The sequence below is a fragment of the Hemitrygon akajei genome, chromosome 8 (genome assembly GCF_048418815.1).
Source record: "Hemitrygon akajei chromosome 8, sHemAka1.3, whole genome shotgun sequence".
Taxonomy (NCBI): Eukaryota; Metazoa; Chordata; class Chondrichthyes; order Myliobatiformes; family Dasyatidae; genus Hemitrygon; species Hemitrygon akajei.
In genome coordinates, this window is record NC_133131.1 from 143,049,514 (window position 1) to 143,067,920 (window position 18,407).

The 18,407-nt window shown below is 40.7% G+C and overlaps 1 protein-coding gene across 4 annotated transcripts in view; it reads left to right on the plus strand.

Annotated features, from left to right (window-relative positions):
• LOC140732323 (integrin beta-1-like) overlaps window positions 1-17,646 on the plus strand; it is an 89,073-nt gene extending 71,427 nt beyond the window's left edge. For all 4 annotated transcript variants that reach the window (XM_073054798.1, XM_073054797.1, XM_073054796.1 and 1 more), the window contains 4 exons: window positions 796-1,034; window positions 1,279-1,501; window positions 8,899-9,103; window positions 16,630-17,646. In XM_073054798.1, coding sequence (XP_072910899.1) covers window positions 796-1,034; window positions 1,279-1,501; window positions 8,899-9,103 — 667 coding nt within the window. In that variant the 3' untranslated portion in view covers window positions 16,630-17,646. The remainder of the gene's footprint in view (window positions 1-795; window positions 1,035-1,278; window positions 1,502-8,898; window positions 9,104-16,629) is intronic.
• Window positions 17,647-18,407: the final 761 nt, after the last annotated feature.

The following is an 18,407-nucleotide window of genomic DNA, read 5'->3' on the forward strand; positions in this document are numbered from 1 at the left end:
GTGGCAATTACTAATCTGACTATGATGTTATCATCAGTCCACCAAAGCTCAAATTCCGAGGCAAGACTACTCTAATTGAGGACATGCTCAGCTATTATGCCTAGGCTTTACATGTTGGCAACTTAAAGCTGTGTCCTGCACATGCAATATGCTGGAGGAACTCAGCAAGTCAGTCAGCATCTGTGGAGTGAAATAAAGAGTCAATATTTTGGATCAAAACTCTTCATCGGGATGGGAAAGGAAGGGTACAGAAGCAGAATAGGAAGGTGAAGGGAGAGGTAGGAGTACAAGCTGGCAGAAGGTAGGTGAAATCAGGCAAGGAAGCAGGTGGGGGGATTGGGTGGGGGAGAGGGGGTAAAGTAAGTAGCTGGGAGGGGATAGGTGCAAGATGTAAAGGGCTGAAGAAGAAAAGCATCTAAGAGGAGAGCATAGTAGACCACAGAACAAAGACAAGGAGGAGAGAAACCAGAGAGAGGTGATGAACTGGTGAGAAGAGAAGGGGTGAGAGGATAACTCGAAAAAGAGAGGAGAGGGGAGAGAAATTACCAGAAGTTAGAGAAATTGCTGTTCCTGTCATTAGTTTGGAAAGTTCAGGTTTTAAAGATCAAAGTGTAAATGAAATTTATTATCAAAGTGATAGATATATTACCATCACCTATCGTGAGATTCATTTTCTTGCAGGCGTTTACAGGAACAAAAAATAAACACAACTGTTAAGTTGAAGGGTGTGTAATTTTCTCAAAAGATAATTTAGTGCTTTACGGTCATTGTAACTTGACTTTGCTTGATTTTCAGATGTAATAAAGGTTATATTGGACGATTTTGTGAATGCAGCATTGATGAAGTATTGAGCGAGGACTTTGATGTTTCATGTAGAAAAGATAGTACATCTATAATCTGCAGTGGCAAAGGAGATTGTATCTGTGGAGCATGTGTCTGCAGAAAGAGAGACAATCCTCATGAATCCGTCTTCGGCCGATATTGTGAATGTGATAATTTCAGTTGTGATTGGTCTGGTGGTTTGATTTGTGGAGGTAAATATACAACTCAAATAAATAATCTCTCCAAATTTATTCTTGATATATTGCACTTGCCTGTGTTTGGAGAGTTACTGTATTGCCTAGCTTTCATTATATAGCTGGTCATAGAAAGGAATTCACTAGTGGAGAAATAACTTTGTTACTAATTGGGATTACCTTTTAAATCAGCAATTATCAGATAGTTTGGGGTAAATTTTAATGAAAATGGTGCATTATATTGTCACTTTATTTTTTACAGGACATGGCATTTGTACATGTGGAACATGTCAATGCTTTCCCAGTTTCACAGGCAGTGCCTGTGATTGTTCATTGAACACATCATCATGTGTTTCAGCCAATGGAATGTTATGCAATGGCAGAGGAATTTGTGAATGTGGCCGATGCAAATGCACAGACTCCAAGTATGCAGGGCCAACCTGTGAAGCTTGTCCAACCTGTGAAGGTGTCTGTACTATTCATAAGTAGGTACTCAGTCATCTTCGCAGTATGTGATATCTTAATTGATTCCTGGGGTCTTAAAGTGGTAACAGCATAGCGGGAATCATTGATCCTTTGAGTCCATGCTAGCTCTCTCCTGGAGAAACAACCCAGTCCTACATCTTTCCCTAGGACATAGGAACAGAATCAGGCCATTTGGCCCATCAAGTCTGCTCCACCATTTTCCTTCTGAACCCATTCTCCCTCCTTTTCCCAATAACATTTGACACTCTTACTCATTGAGAACCCTATCAACAACTGCTTTAAATATACCCTATGGCTTGACTCCACATCTGTCTGTGGCAATGAATTCCACAGATTCACCACCTTCCGGCTAAAGAAATTCCTCCTCATCTCTGTTCCAAAGGGACCTTTTTCTATTTTGTCTGTGCCCGCTGGTCATAGATTCTCCCATTATTGGAAACATCTTCCCCACATCTACTCTACCTAGGCCTTTCAATATTTAGCAGGTTTCAATGAGATCCACTCCTGTTTTTCTAAACACAAGCAGCAGCTATCAAATGCTCCTCATACATTAACCCTTTCATTTCTGGAATAATTCTTGTAGACCTCCTTTTAACCCTCTTCCTTGCCAGCACATCCTTTCTTAGATATCTGGCCTAAAACTGCTCTTAATACTCTAAGTTCGGTCTGATCAATGGCTTATAAAGCCTTAGCATTACATCCTTGCTTTTATATTCTAGTCCTCTCGAAATACATTGCATTTGTCTTCCTTACTACTGAATCAACCTGCAAGTTAACCTTTCAGAAATTCTGCACAAGAACTCTCAAGTCTCTTCGCACCTCTGATTTCACTCCCCATTTAATCCAAAGTACACGACCATACACTTGCCTGCATGTATTCTGTCTGACACTTCTTTGCCCTTTCTTCTAGTCTAAGACATTCTGCAAACTCCCAGCTTCATCAGTACTAGCTGCTCTTCCACTTGTCTTTGTATCATCTATACACTTGGTCACAAAGCAATTAATTCTACAATCCAGGTCATTAATGTATAATATCAGAAGTAGCAGACCAAATATCAACCTCTGTGGAACACCATAGGTCACTGACAGCCGACCAGAAAGGCCCCTTTTATTCCCACTCTTTGCCAATCTTCTGTCCATCTTTCCTATAATACCATGGGCCCTTATCTTGTTTAGCAGCCTCATGTGCGGCACCTTGTCAAAGGCTTTCTGAAAATCCAAGTAAACAACATCCAGTGACTCTACTTTGTCCATCCTGCCTGTTATTTCTTCAAAGAATTCCCACAGATTTGTCAGGCAAGATTTCCCCTTTAGAAAGCCAGGCTGACTTTGGCCTATTTTATCACGTGCCTCCAAGTACCACAAAATCTTATTCTTAGTAATAGACTCCAACATCTTTCCAACCACTGAAGTCAGGCTAACTGGTCTATAATTTCCTTTCTTCTGCCTCCCTCCCTTCTTAAAGTGTGGAATGACATTTGCAATTTTCCAGTCCTCCGGAACCATTCCAGAATGTAGTGATTCTTGAATGATCATTACCAATGCCTCGATAATCTCTTCAACTCCCTCTTTCAGTTTTTGAGGTATAGTCCATCTCATCCAGATGATTTATCTACCTTCAAACCTTTCAGCTTCCCAAATACGTTCTCCTTAGTGACAGCGGCTACACCCACATCTGCTCCCTGACACCCTCAAATTTCTAGCATGCTGCTGGTGTCTTCCACAGTGAAGGTTGATGCAAAATACTTATTCAGTTTGTCCCCACCCCCATTACTACCCCTCTACTGTTATTTTTCAGTGGACTGATGTCCACTCTTGCCTCTCTTTTACTCTTTATATATCTGAAAGTGTACTCTTTAAATATCTTTCTGTAGTCTGCAGTTGTTTTCATTTGTGTGCTGACTGACTCAGTCCCCTGTTGAGATCCACATCTGAATTTGTCTGCCACCCCGAGAGTCAATCTATTCCAGATGCTAAACATGCTCGACATTAGACAATAGCTTTTCCTCAGCTTTTGCCAATTATCTTAAATCTGCATCCTTTGGTTTTCAATTATTTCACCAGTGGGAATGGTTGCGCTCTCTCCATTATGCCTAAATCTCTTGTTACCTTGAACAGTTCTATCTCTGTTTGAATTTTGTTTTGAATTTAGAACCGAATTAGAAAGCAAGTGTACGTAAATTACTCTGTCTACATGTCTAGAATGCAAAAACTCAAATGAAAAATATCTACACTCAGTGGCCCCTTTATTAGGTACAGGAGTGGAACCTGGAGTGGTCTTCTGCTGCTGTAGCCCATCCACTTCAAGGTTTGATGTGTTGTGTGCTCAGAGATGCCGTTTCGCATGCCACTATTGTAACATGTGGCTTTTTGAATTACTGTTGCCTTGCTGTCAGCTTGAACAAGACCATCCATTCTGCTCTGACCTCTGTGGTGATATGACATGTAAGAACGTGATTGGAGAGAGTTCTGAGCATGTGCAGGGATGATAGAAAGATCGAGAAGCATGGTATTGTAAAACACGTTGTGGTTGTTGTTAAATAGAAGTTCTATTCTTCCAGAAGATGGTTCTTTATTAGTAACCCACGGTACATATGAATATAAAGAACACAGCATGGTGTCAGAAGTCGGTCTGGAAGAATAATACGTTTCCTAACACTGGAGAATCAAAGATAATTTTCTGAAAAAAGAATTCAAACTGTTTTGGTGTTTGCTAACAGTTTTACAAGTCGAAGGTTTGCAGCCTCCATCGACACTTCAATTGTCTGGGAACGTAGCTGAGAACTGGAGAAAATTTAAGCAACATTTTGAATTGTATTTATCGGCAATTGAAGCGGATAGAAAACCGGAAAAAAACAAAAGCTGCGCTTCTACTCCACGTAATAGGTGATGACGCAATTGAGGTATATAATCATTTTATTTTTGAAAATGGAAATACTTTAAAGTTGAAATCAATAATGGACAAATTTGAAGCATTTTGTATACCGAAATGTAATGTGACGCATGAGTGGTATAAATTTTTTACATGTACACAGAGAGCTGGTGAAACTGTTGATCAATATGTTACCGAGTTGAGACACTGGAGTAAAACGTGCGAGTTTGGAGAACTGACAGACTCTCTCATTAAAGATAGAATTGTTTGTGGCATTCTAGGTAATGATCTGAGAGAAAGACTGTTAAGAGAACAAGACTTAGATTTGGAAAAAGCTTTGATGCTCTGCAAAGCTTCGGAAACTGTGATGTCACAGGCTAAAGAACTTTTTATTGAGAACTGCAACATAGACGCTGTGAGAAAGCATGAACATATTAGAAAAAATAATAAAATGACAACAAAACCGACAGAGAGCAAGGCGTCATCTGAGAGAAAAAAGCTATGTGATCGCTGTAGGTGGCGGCATCGGCCAAAACAGTGTACAGTGTATGGGAAAACGTGCAATGACTGCGGTAACAGTAATCATTTTTCACACTGTTGCAGAAGTAAAAAGAAAATGAAACAAGTAAATACAGTGCTTGAAAATGAACATGAAGAGTTTTATATTGACGTGCTTTGTGAAAACAAACACAGTAAGAATGACTGAACCATTCCATTGCAAGTGAACCAAAACAATATTCTGTTTAAACTTGATACTGGAGTACAAGTAAATGTTCTTGCAGAATCTGAGTTTAATGCATTAAAGCCAAGACCAAAGTTGCATAAAACAAATATAGAAGTGACTGGGTATTCAGGTGCAGACATTCCAGTTAAAGGAACATGTGTGGCAAAAGTATCACACAAATGCTTTCACTTGTGGTGGTGCCAAAGAATGTAAGGTCAATACTGAGTTTATCTGCCTGTGAGAGACTGAATTTGGTGAAAAGAGTCTTAGTCCTGGACAGTGACACAGAGTCAGAATACAGTGACTTGATGTAAGAGTATGAGGACTTGTTCAAAGGGCTTGGTTGTCTTCCAGGAAAGCACGCGATTAAAATTGACAACACAGTGCCACCCATAGTACATCCATGTAGAAAAGTACCTTTTGCGTTATGTCATCAACTGAAAACAGAACTTGACAGAATGGAATGGTTAGGAGTCTTAAAAAAGATTGATGAACCAACTGAATTGGTCAATTCACTTGTCATTGTTGATAAGAAAAAAGGAAAACTGAGGATTTGCTTAGATCCAAAAGTCTTGAATCAAGCCATTAAAAGAGAGCATTTCACATTGCCTACTCGTGAAGAAATTGTGTCACAGTTTGCTAATACAAAGTACTTTAGTAAATTAGATGCATCCTCTGGATTCTGACAACTTAAACTAGATGAACTAAGTTCAAAGTTGTGTACCTTTAGCACTCCTTTTGCCAGATACTGTTTTCTTCGGCTTCTGTTTGGAATTGCATCAGCTCCTGAAGTGTACCATAAATCATTCACATGCTATATGAGCACATTGAGGGCGTGGATACTTCCATGGATGATAATATTGTTTGGGTATCATCTAAACAAGAGCATGATGCCAGACTCAGACAAGTCTTTGAGGCAAAGTGCAATGCAAACCTGAAGTTGAGTAAAGACAAATGTCAGCTAGGATTGACTGAACTTACCTTTGTGGGTGATATCTTCAGCAATGAGGGTGTGCGTCCTGATCCATTGAAGGTTCCTGCTATTGAGAACATGCCAAGACCGCAATGTAAGAAGGATGTTCAGAGGTTCATGGGAATGATCAACTACACGGGAAAATTCATACCCAATCTTTCAGAACAGCTTGCTCCATTGAGGCAGCTAACAGAAAAGAAAAACGAATGGAGCTGGAATCTTGACCAGGAGAAGGCATGGCAAAATCTCAAGAAAGTGCTCACTAAAGAACCTATGTTGAAATTCTCTGATGCTGAGAGACCATCAAAGTCTCATGTGATGCATCTCAAGCAGGCTTAGGGGCAGTATTACTCCAGAAACATGATAAGGAATGGCTACCAGTGGCATATGCATCTCGTGCATTATCTGATTCAGAAACAAGGTATGCCCAAATTGAAAAAGAATTGCTCAGCGCGATGTTTGCTTGTGAGAGAATTCATCAGTTTGTGTCAGGGCAATCTATTGATGTTGAAACTGATCATAAGCCCCTGATTGCATTGTTTCACAAACCTTTAAGCGACTGTTCTTTGTGAACTCAGCAAATGTTGATCAAATTGCAAAGTTATGTATTGAATGTGTCATACACACCTGGAAAATTCATGCACACGGCTGACACACTTTCCAGAGTTGTGGCTCCAACAACAAAAGACAGTCACAGGGATGTTGTTGATGTTCAGGCATTTGTTGATATGATCATAGAGACTGTACCTGTGGCTCCCGAAAGGTTGGAACTGCTGTGATTTGAGACAGAGAAGGACAACATTCTCAGTCAGGTAATACAAGTGGTGATGGATGGATGGCCAGATAATAAGCATGACTGTACCTCAGAAGTACAAGAATATTGGAACCACAGATCAGAACTTCCTGTTGTGGATGAGATATTGTACAAAGGTAGCAGAATTGTGATTCCTAAAAGTCTCCGAAAAGAAATGCTTGGGAAAATTCATGAAGGCCACCTAGGTATTGAAAAGTGTAAGAGAAGGGTGCGGGAAGTGATGTTTTGGCCCAGGATGAATCAAGAAATTGCAGAATTGGTGTCTTCTTGTCAAATATGCCTTAAATACCAACCTAGCAACCCTAAGGAGCCACTGCATCCATATCCTAATCCTCAGAGACCTTATCAGAAGGTAGGCGTTGATCTTTTTGTAACTGACAACAAAGATTATCTATTAATAACAGATTACTACTCATTGTATCCTGAAGTGTGTGGTCTGAGCAGAACAACAGCAGAGAATGTAATTACATGCATGAAATTAGTTTTTATCCAGACATGGTGCACCTGATGAAGTTTTCACAGAAAACGGTCCACAATTCAGTGGTGAATGCATGAGACATTTTGCTCATGAATGGGGCTTTGTTCATACAACACCTAGTCCATTTTTCCCTCAGTCCAATGGATTAGTTGAGAAGTCGGTAGGAATTATCAAGAAACTGATGCACAAAGCAAAAGATAGTGGAGGTGATTTTTATAAAGCTTTGTTAGCCTATTGCAGTACTCCACTTGAATGTGGATTTTCACCTGCTCAGCTCTTGATGGGACACCGTTTGAGATCCAATCTGCCAATAGATGAGAGCCTTCTGAGAACAGAGGGAGGTGAACAAGTGAAAAGATGGAAAGATGAACACAATGCAAAGCAGAAAACATACTTTGACAGTCATTCTCGTCCATTACCTGAACTTTACCAAGGAGATGAAGTAAGAATACAAGACAAAATGAACACATGGACACAGAAAGCTACAGTACTTGAAGAAGTACAACCCAGATCATACATGGTCCAAACAGAAGAAGGAGCAGTGTTAAGAATTGCAAAGACCTCAAGAAAGAGCCAACTTCAGAGTTTCAGTTAACTGATGCAGACCAGACGAAACATGGAAATAACAATGAAACGCAAGAACTGTGCGAACCACTGAGAAGATCTACAAAAGATCTTCATAAACCCCCAGAGACTGATAGAGACATGTTAAATTATGCATTTGCTCTGGTCAATGTTGCTAATTGTATTTCTTTTTAAGGAAAGGAAGATGTCATGATATGACCTGTAAGAACGTGATTGGAGAGAGTTCTGAGCATGGGCAGGGATGATAGAAAGATCAAGAAGCATAGTATTGTAAAACACGTTGTGGTTGTTGTTAAATGAAAGTTCTATTCTTCCAGAAGATGTTTCTTTATTAGTAACCCACGGTACGTATGAACATAAAGAACACAACAACCTCTCTCATTAACAAGACGTTTTCACCCACAGAACAGCCACACACTGGATTTTTTTTTCTCTTTTGCACCATTCTCTGTAAACTCTAGAGACCGCTGTGTGTAAAAATCCCAGAGATCAGCTGTTTCTGAGATACTCAAATGGCCCGTCTGGCACCAACAATCATCCTATGGTTAAAGTTACTTAGATCACATTTCTTCTCTCTGTTCTGATATTTGATCTGAAAAACACTGAACCACTTGACCGTTCCCACTTGCTTTTATGCATTGCGTGGCTGTCACATGATTGGCTGATTAGAATTTTGCATTAACAAGCAAGTGTACCTAATAAAGTGGCCACTGAGTGTATGTGACAGAATAAGCTTCGAATTTATTTATGTTCCTTTTTAGGTTCTGAGATATGATACTATCATGCCCTGAGCCCACTCTAGAAGCTGTGCTTGGCCAAAAAAAGGGGTATTTTCTGACTGTTATCCAAGTTGACTTCCTCATCCAGCTGAAATGCGAAATCAGAAAATCAGAGTATTTGCTTTTGCTCATTTGGCTTTTTTTCTCTCTCTCTATGCTCACATGTTCCAGGCATTGCGTTCAATGTAAAGCCTTTAACCATGGACCAAAGAAAGACAGCTGTGATCAGTGTGGGTTTGAAGTAACCATGGTGGAAGACATGAATCAGTTGTTAGAACAGCAGTGTGCATTTATGGATGTGGACAACAGAAGGTTCTACTTTTCATATGTCATTAACGACCAGAATGTTCCAGTGGTACATGTATTAAAACCCTAGGTGAGAATGACAATGTGAATTTTACGGCGTGAATTTGCTTCAAGTTCAACTATTGTGATTCCATGGAGATCCAGCAGTCAAGTGGGAAATGGGAAACATGAGGGTGGAATGTTGATTTGGAGTCCTTGATCAGTCTAGATAAATACTGCTATTTGTCAAAAGAGATAAAAGATTACTTAGCTAAATATTCTTTTTAAATTTAGTAATATATTTTAACAAGTAACTTTTGGTTTACTATTAAGTGATCGTGCACAGGTTTTTTTTACAATGGAGTCTCACACACAATAGAACATAAAACAGTACCGTACAGGAACAGACCTTTAATGATGAAATGTCTCGGCCTGTAACGTTGTCTATACTCTTTTCCATAGATGCTGCCTGGCCTGCTGAGTTCCTCCAGCATTTTGTGTGTGTTGCTTGGATTTCCAGCATCTGCAGATTTTCTCTTGTTTGTGACAGGCCCTTTAGCCCACAATGTTGTGCGGAACCAACCTAATTAGTAATCAAATAGCCAACTAAACTAATCCCTTCTGCCTACACAACGTCCATTTTCCTCACATTCATGTGGCTATCTAAACATCCCTTAAAAATCTCTACTGTAACTGTTTCTACCACTACCCCAGACAGCGCATTCCAGGCACCGACCACCCTCTGTGTAAAACAACTTACACTTCATGACGCCATTAAACTTAAACCCTTTCACTTCCAATGCACTTTCTCTTGTGTGAGACATTTCGACCCTGGGCAAAAGATACTATCTGTCTACTCTATCTATGCCTCTCATATAACCTTATAAAACCTCTGTCAAATCTCCCCTCAGCCTCTGCCCCTCCAGAGAAAACAACCCAAGTTTGTCCAACCTCTCATTATAGCACATGCCCTCTAATCCAGGCAGCCTCTCCAAAGCCTTGACGTCCTTCCTGTAATGGGGTGACCAGAACTGTATGCATTACTCCAGATGCGGCCTAACTAGTGTTTTATAAATACGTAGCATAACTTACTGACTTTTGAACCCAATGCCTCAACTAATAAAGGCAAGCATGCCATATGCCTTCTTAACCAGCCTATCAACCTGTGTAACCATATGCAAAGTTTAACTTAGTGGTACTGTTAATTTGCATATATCTCATGTTACATAGGATGCTACAATTTAAAACGCTCCCCACACACTATCTCCAAAAGAAGAAAAGCTATTTCTGTTGGGCTAGGCTTGTAAAATCAAAATGATACATAAATGAATGAGGATCAGATTCACCAATAGGAAAAGATTAGACTTTCTTGGCAGGGTTATCATTGATTGTAAGTTGTGGTTAGTTTTGACGGAATTACATGTTTTTGACTTGTTATCAGAATCACATGTTTTTGGCTTGAAAACAGTCCCAGCTTATCCAGTCTCTCTTTATAATTCAAGCCCTCCAGACCTGGCATCATCCTTGCGAATCTTTTCTGCTCCCTTAATCATATACTTCCTATAGTATGGTAACCAGACTTGCACGAAGTATTCCAGTTGTGGCCTCAACAACATCTTGAACAGTTGTAACAAGACATCCCATGTTTGTATTCAGTGTCCCATCTGTTGAATGCAGACATAACTTTATGCCTTCTTCTCCTTCTTATCACCTTTATTACTACTTCAAGGGAACAATCAGTTTGTACCTCCAGGTCTCTCAGTTGTACAACAGTTGCCAAGAACCTGTCATTTACTGTGCATGTCCTGTCAGGCTTCAGCTTCTCAAAATGCATCACAGCAGGAGAACTACTGCTGATCCTTGTGGTACACTGCTGGTTTCAAGTTCCAATCTGGAAAACAACCCTTCACTACCACCATCTGTCTCCTTCTACTAAGCCAATTGGCTTGCTCACCCTGGATCCCATGTGATCTAACTTTCCAGACGAGCCTTCTGTATGGAAACTAGTCAAAAACTTTCTTAATATCCATGTAGACAATATCTACCGCCCTGCCCTCGTCAGTCCTCTTGGTAACATCTTGAAAAACTTAAAGTTTGTGAGACACAATTTCCTATGCGCAAAACCATGCTGACTATGCCTAATCAGTCCTTGCCTTTCCAAATGCAATTGGATTCTGTCTCTCTGAATCTCCTCTAGTAATTTTTCCACCATTGTTGTTAAGCTCACGGGTCTGTAGTTCCTTGGCTTGTCCTTGCAGCCCTTCTTAAAGTAAGGCACAACATTATTTACCCTCTTGTCTTCTAATATCTCACCTGTAGCATAGGAAAATACAAAAATCTCTGCCAGGGTTCCAGCAATTTCTTTCTTAACTTCCCACAGTATGCTACGACCTACTGGCTCAGGGCCCAGGGATTTATCCCCCTTTATACACGTTTAGATCATCGACACCTATGATATCAATATATTTCAGGACTTCATTGTTTTTATCCCCCGGAATTCCTTCCTTCTGCACAAATGAATCTGTGCTATAGCAGAGTTTAGAGATTTCCCTCAAGCAAGTTAAATAAAGGGGAAAACAGTGAATGTGGTAAATATTAATTTTTCAGAAGGCAATCAATAGGGTTTCAATCAAGACGCGGTTACAGAAGGAGACATAAATATGCACTTATTATGCACATTGCATACCTTTTAAGGCTATCCCTTGGGCATGATTTTTAATTCTACTCCAGCCTTGTGGGTTCTGATGCAGCTAGTGAGGCGTAGTGGAAACCATGGATCTTCCACAGAATGGGCAGATAGTGGTTGGCAGATGGGCATTTAAGAGGTGGTGTTCTCTTTCCGCTGTTTAGGCAAATACATAGACTAGAAGTTTACAACATCATGCTGAATGTGGTCATAGCCCAGACGTTCCCAGGAGCCAATTAGGCTGTTGCACTTCTTCAAGGTAGCTTTGTACCCATCCTCGTATATTTTCCTTATCTGCTTGATGATCTCTTCCATTGACATCGTCTGTTCTGCAAGTCTAATACGGGCATATGAATGTCGTGCTTTTCCTGATGTCACTGATGGAGAGTGACTAGGCCTTGATACTGGGGATGTTGAGATTTGTTCTGTATTTCCATTGAGGCATGGTGGCATGATTGTTAGCATAACACCATGACTGTGCCAGAGAGCTGGGTTCAGTTCTGATGCTGTCTGTACATTCTCCCTGCGACCGCATGGTCTCCCCCAGATACTCCAGTTTCCTATCTCATTTCAAGATGTATGAGTTGGTCAATGGGCTCATTGGGCCTGAGGGCCTGTTGCTGTGCTGTATCTTTAAATAAACAAACAAATATACTCTGTATTCAACATGGGCAGCAGTGTCCATTAACATCAGTGCCAATATTATGTGAAACATTTCTTAATGGGAAGGGAATAAGAGCTTTCCTCTGAGGAATACAAATCTCTTTTTATCCTTGTTCTTTGTCTTATATAACATTATATTCAGCAAAGGTTTTCTTTAATCTACTTGCAGTGGACAATGTTTTCTTTTTTCAGTGTCTGTGTTGTTACATTGGACACATTCTTATGAAGTCACAGAGCTGCTTTGAAAAGATGTCCTCCGACATTCAGTGTTAAGCTACTGTCAGTACTTATCTGCTGTTCCCTCAGATTGTTCTGCATATTTGCTCTTCAAAGCATCTGGAACAAATCCATCTCCCCACCTGTTCAGGGCTCCCATCATACACGGGGCGTTAATGAGGTTTTAAATGAGCTGACTTCATGAGGTATAACAAGGTCAGCAATACAAGCCTTCATCTGCTGGATGTGCCAACTCTGGAATGCCATTAGTAATCCAATTCAAGAGATTAGTTAGAAACAAATTGGCCCACACTGTTATTTATAGTACATTCAGACACTATGTAAAATTATTGTACTATGTTATGTGATTTGATTATAAAGATAATGAAATCTAACTCTTTTTAATTTGAACAAGGTACAGTTAACTGGATAATCTGGGCAGCTAGGTTGAAGTTCTGGTCTCCTTGCTCCATCAGTTTCAGGGCACTGAGCAGTCAAGAATCCTCTTTCTGATTGCTCGACACAAGCAAATCCCATTTATCACTGACTTGAGCTGGCTTGGCAATAGCAACACCCATCGTGGTGTGCACCAGAGCACTGCCCTGCCGTACTAACAGGAGGACCCTACAGTTTAAGAATTGAGAAAGATGAACAAATATTTGTTTGTTGCTTCATTAGAGATGAGTACGTAGGACTTTGAAGTTATAGTATGGATCAATAAACTGACTCATGGATTGAATTTGTAACCTTGTACATTAATGGGAGTTGCACTCAACAGCAGTATGGACTGGGAAAAAGTAGGATGGCAAAGTTGTTGCCCTGTGTCAAATTAGCATTTCCTTTGAACACTGTTTCCCCATGGGAGAACAGGATGCAATAATCAAATCTTCAGCACAGGGAAGGGGTGGTTGAGGAAGACTTTTCCTGTGGCACTCAGCAGGGTGACCCTTCAATAGTTATCATTGTTGGACTAGTCACGTCGCTTTAAGATTATGACAATTATGGCTCTTCTGAGGTCCCAGAGTACAAAAGCAAGGCGTTCTATTATGTCTATGGCAACCATCAACAACAGACAGACAGACATACTTTATTGATCCTGAGGGAAATTGGGTTTCATTACAGCTGCACCAACCAAGAATAGTGAAGAAATATAGCAATATAAAACCATAAATAATTAAATAATAATAAGTTAATCATTCCAAGTGGAAATAAGTCCAGGACCAGCCTATTGGCTCAGGGTGTCTGACACTCCGTGGGAGGAGTTGTAAAGTTTGATGGCCACAGGTAGGAATGACCTCCTGTGACGCTCAGTGTTACATCTTGGTGAAATGAGTCTCTGGCTGAATGTACTCCTGTGCCTAACCAGTACATTATGGAGTAGATGGGAGTCATTGTCCAAGATGGCATGCAACTTGGACAGCATCCTCTTTTCAGACACCACTGTCAGAAAGTCCAGTTCCACCCCCACAACATCACTGGCCTTACGAATGAGTTTGTTGATTCTTTTGGTGTCTGCTACCCTCAGCCTGCTGCCCCAGCACACAACAGCAAACATGATAGCACTGGCCACCACAGCCTTGTAGAACATCCTCAGCATCGTCCGGCAGATGTTAAAGGACCTCAGTCTCCTCAGGAAATAGAGATGGCTCTGACCCTTCTTGTAGACAGCCTCAGTGTTCTTTGACCAGTCCAGTTTATTGTCAACCTCTCCAAACTAATTCCATTTACAGCACTTAGTACTTTCACGGGCAATTCAAGTGCTTATTCAGATGCTTCTTAAATGGTGTGAGACTAAACCCACCACCATTTTTCTGATAGTGCATTCCAGATCTTGATTACCCTTTGGATGAAAAATATTCTTCCTCAGATTCCCTCTAAACCTCCACTCCACACCTTAAACCTCACTGGACTCAGTTACCTCTGCCATGAGAATAGGTTTCTTATCAGCTACCCTATCTCTGTCACCCATATTTTTGCATCCCTTCATATATTCTCATCTTCAGAGACAATGCAGATGATTTGTGACGGTGTGTCTTAAATTCCTCTCTGCCAAGTTTAGAATTTTAGTAGGAATAGCTCCTGTTTATAAGGCCTGGTTAACTTCTTATTGATGGCCAGGTTGAACCAGTTTTCTGTGGAATGTAACCTAGGACACTTATCAAGGACAGAGTCAGGATTGAATAGTTTTTTCTTCAAAATACTCCTCTTATTGAGTGCTGACTGTCTTTCTCTTCCTGATAAATTCACCTCTGTTCCCGTCTCTCATTTGAATAGGTCTATGGGTGTTTGGGCCATGAATAGCCTTGACAGCACTAAAGAATCCAACAAATGATGGTTATCAGTGAATTTCTGGACCTCTTGTGCTTCACACACTCACCATCTGTTCATTGGTCGCTGATTTCCTGTTGGACCACTGCCTCCACTTTCCTTTGGAGCTATTTCTTTTCCCTTGAAGCATTCAATCCAAGAATGTCATGTGTTTGCCCTAATTAGCTCCTGGATCTCGTATTCATTCTCATCAAGCCAGCTGTGATTTTAAACAACAGATCCACGATGGACCCTTTCTCAGAGGACATTGTTGTCAAGTAAGGCTGCATCATTGCCTCAGTAGCTTTCTCAGTCTTGCCTACCTCAGTGTTGCGCACATCCCTGGCTAGTTCCTGCTGGAGGGCAACTAATCTAAAGGACAAGCGGGAAGCTGTTTAAACAACATCGCTTCCACTTCAAAACCAAGGTCACCTCTACTTCAGCATGTTGAGAGCACTTGCATTTGGAGGCTGGAACTGCACGTCATTGTGAACTCCTTCACTAAAACGCTTGAGAGATTGGTTTTAACACTTAACAGCAGCACACTATCCGGCAGCCAGAACCCCTTTATATAGCAGGGCCCTCTGTTGAAGCGTCTGCAATGAGACTCTACAAACTGTGGCCTGCTTCTATTTCTCAGGGGCTGTCTCTCAATAAAGGTGGACATCACAGATGAAATACTTCGTCACCAGTGTTCCAACATACTTTTTGGCTGGCTGAGGGAAAGGGTGTTTGATCATCCAAGATCTCAAGTGCAGAACAAATCCCATGGTCTTCCAGGTAGTGATTCTCACTGCCTTCCAGACTGCTTCTAAGACTTGGACCACCAGCAGCAAGCACCGCAAGCTGCTGATGGGATACCACCAGTACTATCTCGGAGGAATCTACCAGAATCTCAGAAAAGATCATTGAAACAACGTCAGCATTCTCTCACACATCAATGTCCCTAGCATTGTAGCCCTAATTACACTTACTCATCTCCAAAAGGAAGGCCATCTAATTATTATGCCCGGCACCAGCCTCTGAAAACATGCACCCTATTCCAATCTCTATTGTAGCACAAAATTACCAAAAGTTCAGGGGAAACTATGCAAGGATGCAATCAAAGCCTCCTTGAAAAAGTGCAAAAATCCCCACTCTCTTTTGTGAAGTGGAAGCTCATGAAAGTATGGTCTTGGGAAGTCCAAGTCCATTTACAGGGACTATGAAGAAGCCTAATGTAACCAATGAAAGGATTTCTCCATCTTCCAAGTTACCCATGCCCTCACTCACTCCTGCCCTATGTGTGGCCAGGTCTGTGGGTCTCTTGTTAGTCTCATCAGCCATTTCAGAAACCATAAAACTGTTGGAAGTAAGTCACCCTCAATCCTAAGGGATTACTTACAAACAGGATTTCCTGCCAGCGAAACCTTAAAGACTTAGGAGCAGAATTAGGCCATTCAGCCCATCAAGTCACTCCGTAATTCCATTATGGTTGATTTATTATCCATCACAACCCAATTCTCCTGCCTCCTCCCTGTGATCTTTAATGCCTTTACTAATCAAGAACATAACAAGCTGTGCTTTAAATATACACAATGACATGGCCTCAGTGACGTATGTATATCCCAATGACTTATCAAAGTTATTAGTATGGTTTTAGTTTTAATTACAAAATAAGTTGTTTGAGTGCCTGTCTGAGCAAATCTGTAGCATGCTGGTATTATATGTTGATTTGATGGTTTGATTTGGTCTGTTTTATGCAGGTACAAAATTCACTGCACTGCTTAAAAGAAAAAATTGTGGAAGTGTTCCAAGTATTTGAAAAGGCATGATTACCACTTTTACAGTTAAATCAACAAAGGAGATGCAACAGTATCAAGATAAACCTAAAGCAAATGTTGATCAGACTGGTAGAGAACAATCATTGTATCACGGAATGCCTGCAGCACAGACGGACACAATTTGGTCTGTGAAATCCATTCTAGCTCTCCATAAGAACAGTTTAGTGAATGCAACTCCCCTTTTCCCCTCTTTTAAAAAAACCACAATTATCAAGGATCAAGAATTTACTTTATTTGCCATTAACACTTACGTGTATTAGGAATTTGCTGTGGTCTGTTAAATAGAATTGAATCTGCCTATATTATAATACTTGGCAGTGGATTCCAGACCTTAACCACTCAGTGTGTAAATATTTACTATATAAGTAGGCAGAGCTAACAAAAGAAATTAATAATCCATTATAAACAAGATGCTCAGAAATCCAGGCATGTGGTGCTGCTTTCCTTCCATTACTCTGCTTCTGAATATCAGTTTGTTTTTCTTGAGTGGAACATGATTTCAACCATTGTGAACCAACAGGGTTTCATCCCACAGCTGTTGGCCCACTCTTGGTTATGGATGTTATTGAGGGCTGCAGCCAGCACTGAATAACACCTAAGGCCTTGGGTACAACTGGAAGTTGCAAAGGCTAGTCCACAACTGAGACAGTCATTCACATTCTGTACACATAAACTTCTTGGCCAAGAGTGACCAGAAAAGTTTGGTGTTATGAGAAATGAATGGATCAGAGGTGAGCAACAGAGTTGTTAAGTGAATACTTTGCCACAAGTTTGATATCACAATTGAATTGATTTGAATTGACTTTATTTCTTACATCTTTCACATAAATGAGTAAAAATCTTATGTTACATCTCCGTCTGAATGTGCAATGTGCAATTCATGGTAATTTGCAATAAATAGTACGTACAACAGGACGATCAATATAGAAAGAAATACAATTGTGTCAGCGTGAATTAATCAGTCTGATGACCTGGTGGAAGAAGCTGTCCCGGAGCCTTTTGGTCCTGGTAAGGACAATTCTGATAAGGACAAAGTACTAAAATTCTGCTTGGAGAATTAGTCTTAAATTTGTAATTTTTAAAAATTACAAGAGTAAACCATACAATGCCTTTTCATTCTTACGTTCATAGTCAATGTATTGTGTTCTTTTATATTCCTTAAAACCATAGGACTGTTGCTACACCTGTAGCCCCCTAGGATGGTACACTACTACAATAATTGAGGGGTTTCCTCACTCATCCCGCTCCCTCACTGTCCAGTAGTGGACAAACCCTGTATTGAGGTCCTTCTCCACTGATACAAGCCAACTACACAAAGAACAGAAAGATTTTGCAGAAGTGAGACAAGCAAATGGAAACACTTCCTCTTTTGCAATGAAGCGGCAGAATGGCACTGCAGTCCTGCAGCTCCAGTGACCCAGCTCCATCTGGTTCTGTCTGTGTGGCTTTCCTCCAAGTGCTGTGGTTTCCTGCCACATTCCACAGGCATGGGGGTGGGTGTGCTAACATGATAATTGGTCATTGTAACTTACCCCGTGTGTGTAGGGGACCGGTAGAGTCTGAGGAGAGCTGGTGCAAATGTGGACGAGGACAGAACATGATTAGTGTAGGGTCAGTGCACATGGCTGAAAGTTAATGTACTCCCCAGGGCTGCCTGCTGAGCCCACTGCTGTTCACAGTGCTGTCATTTGGCTGTGTTG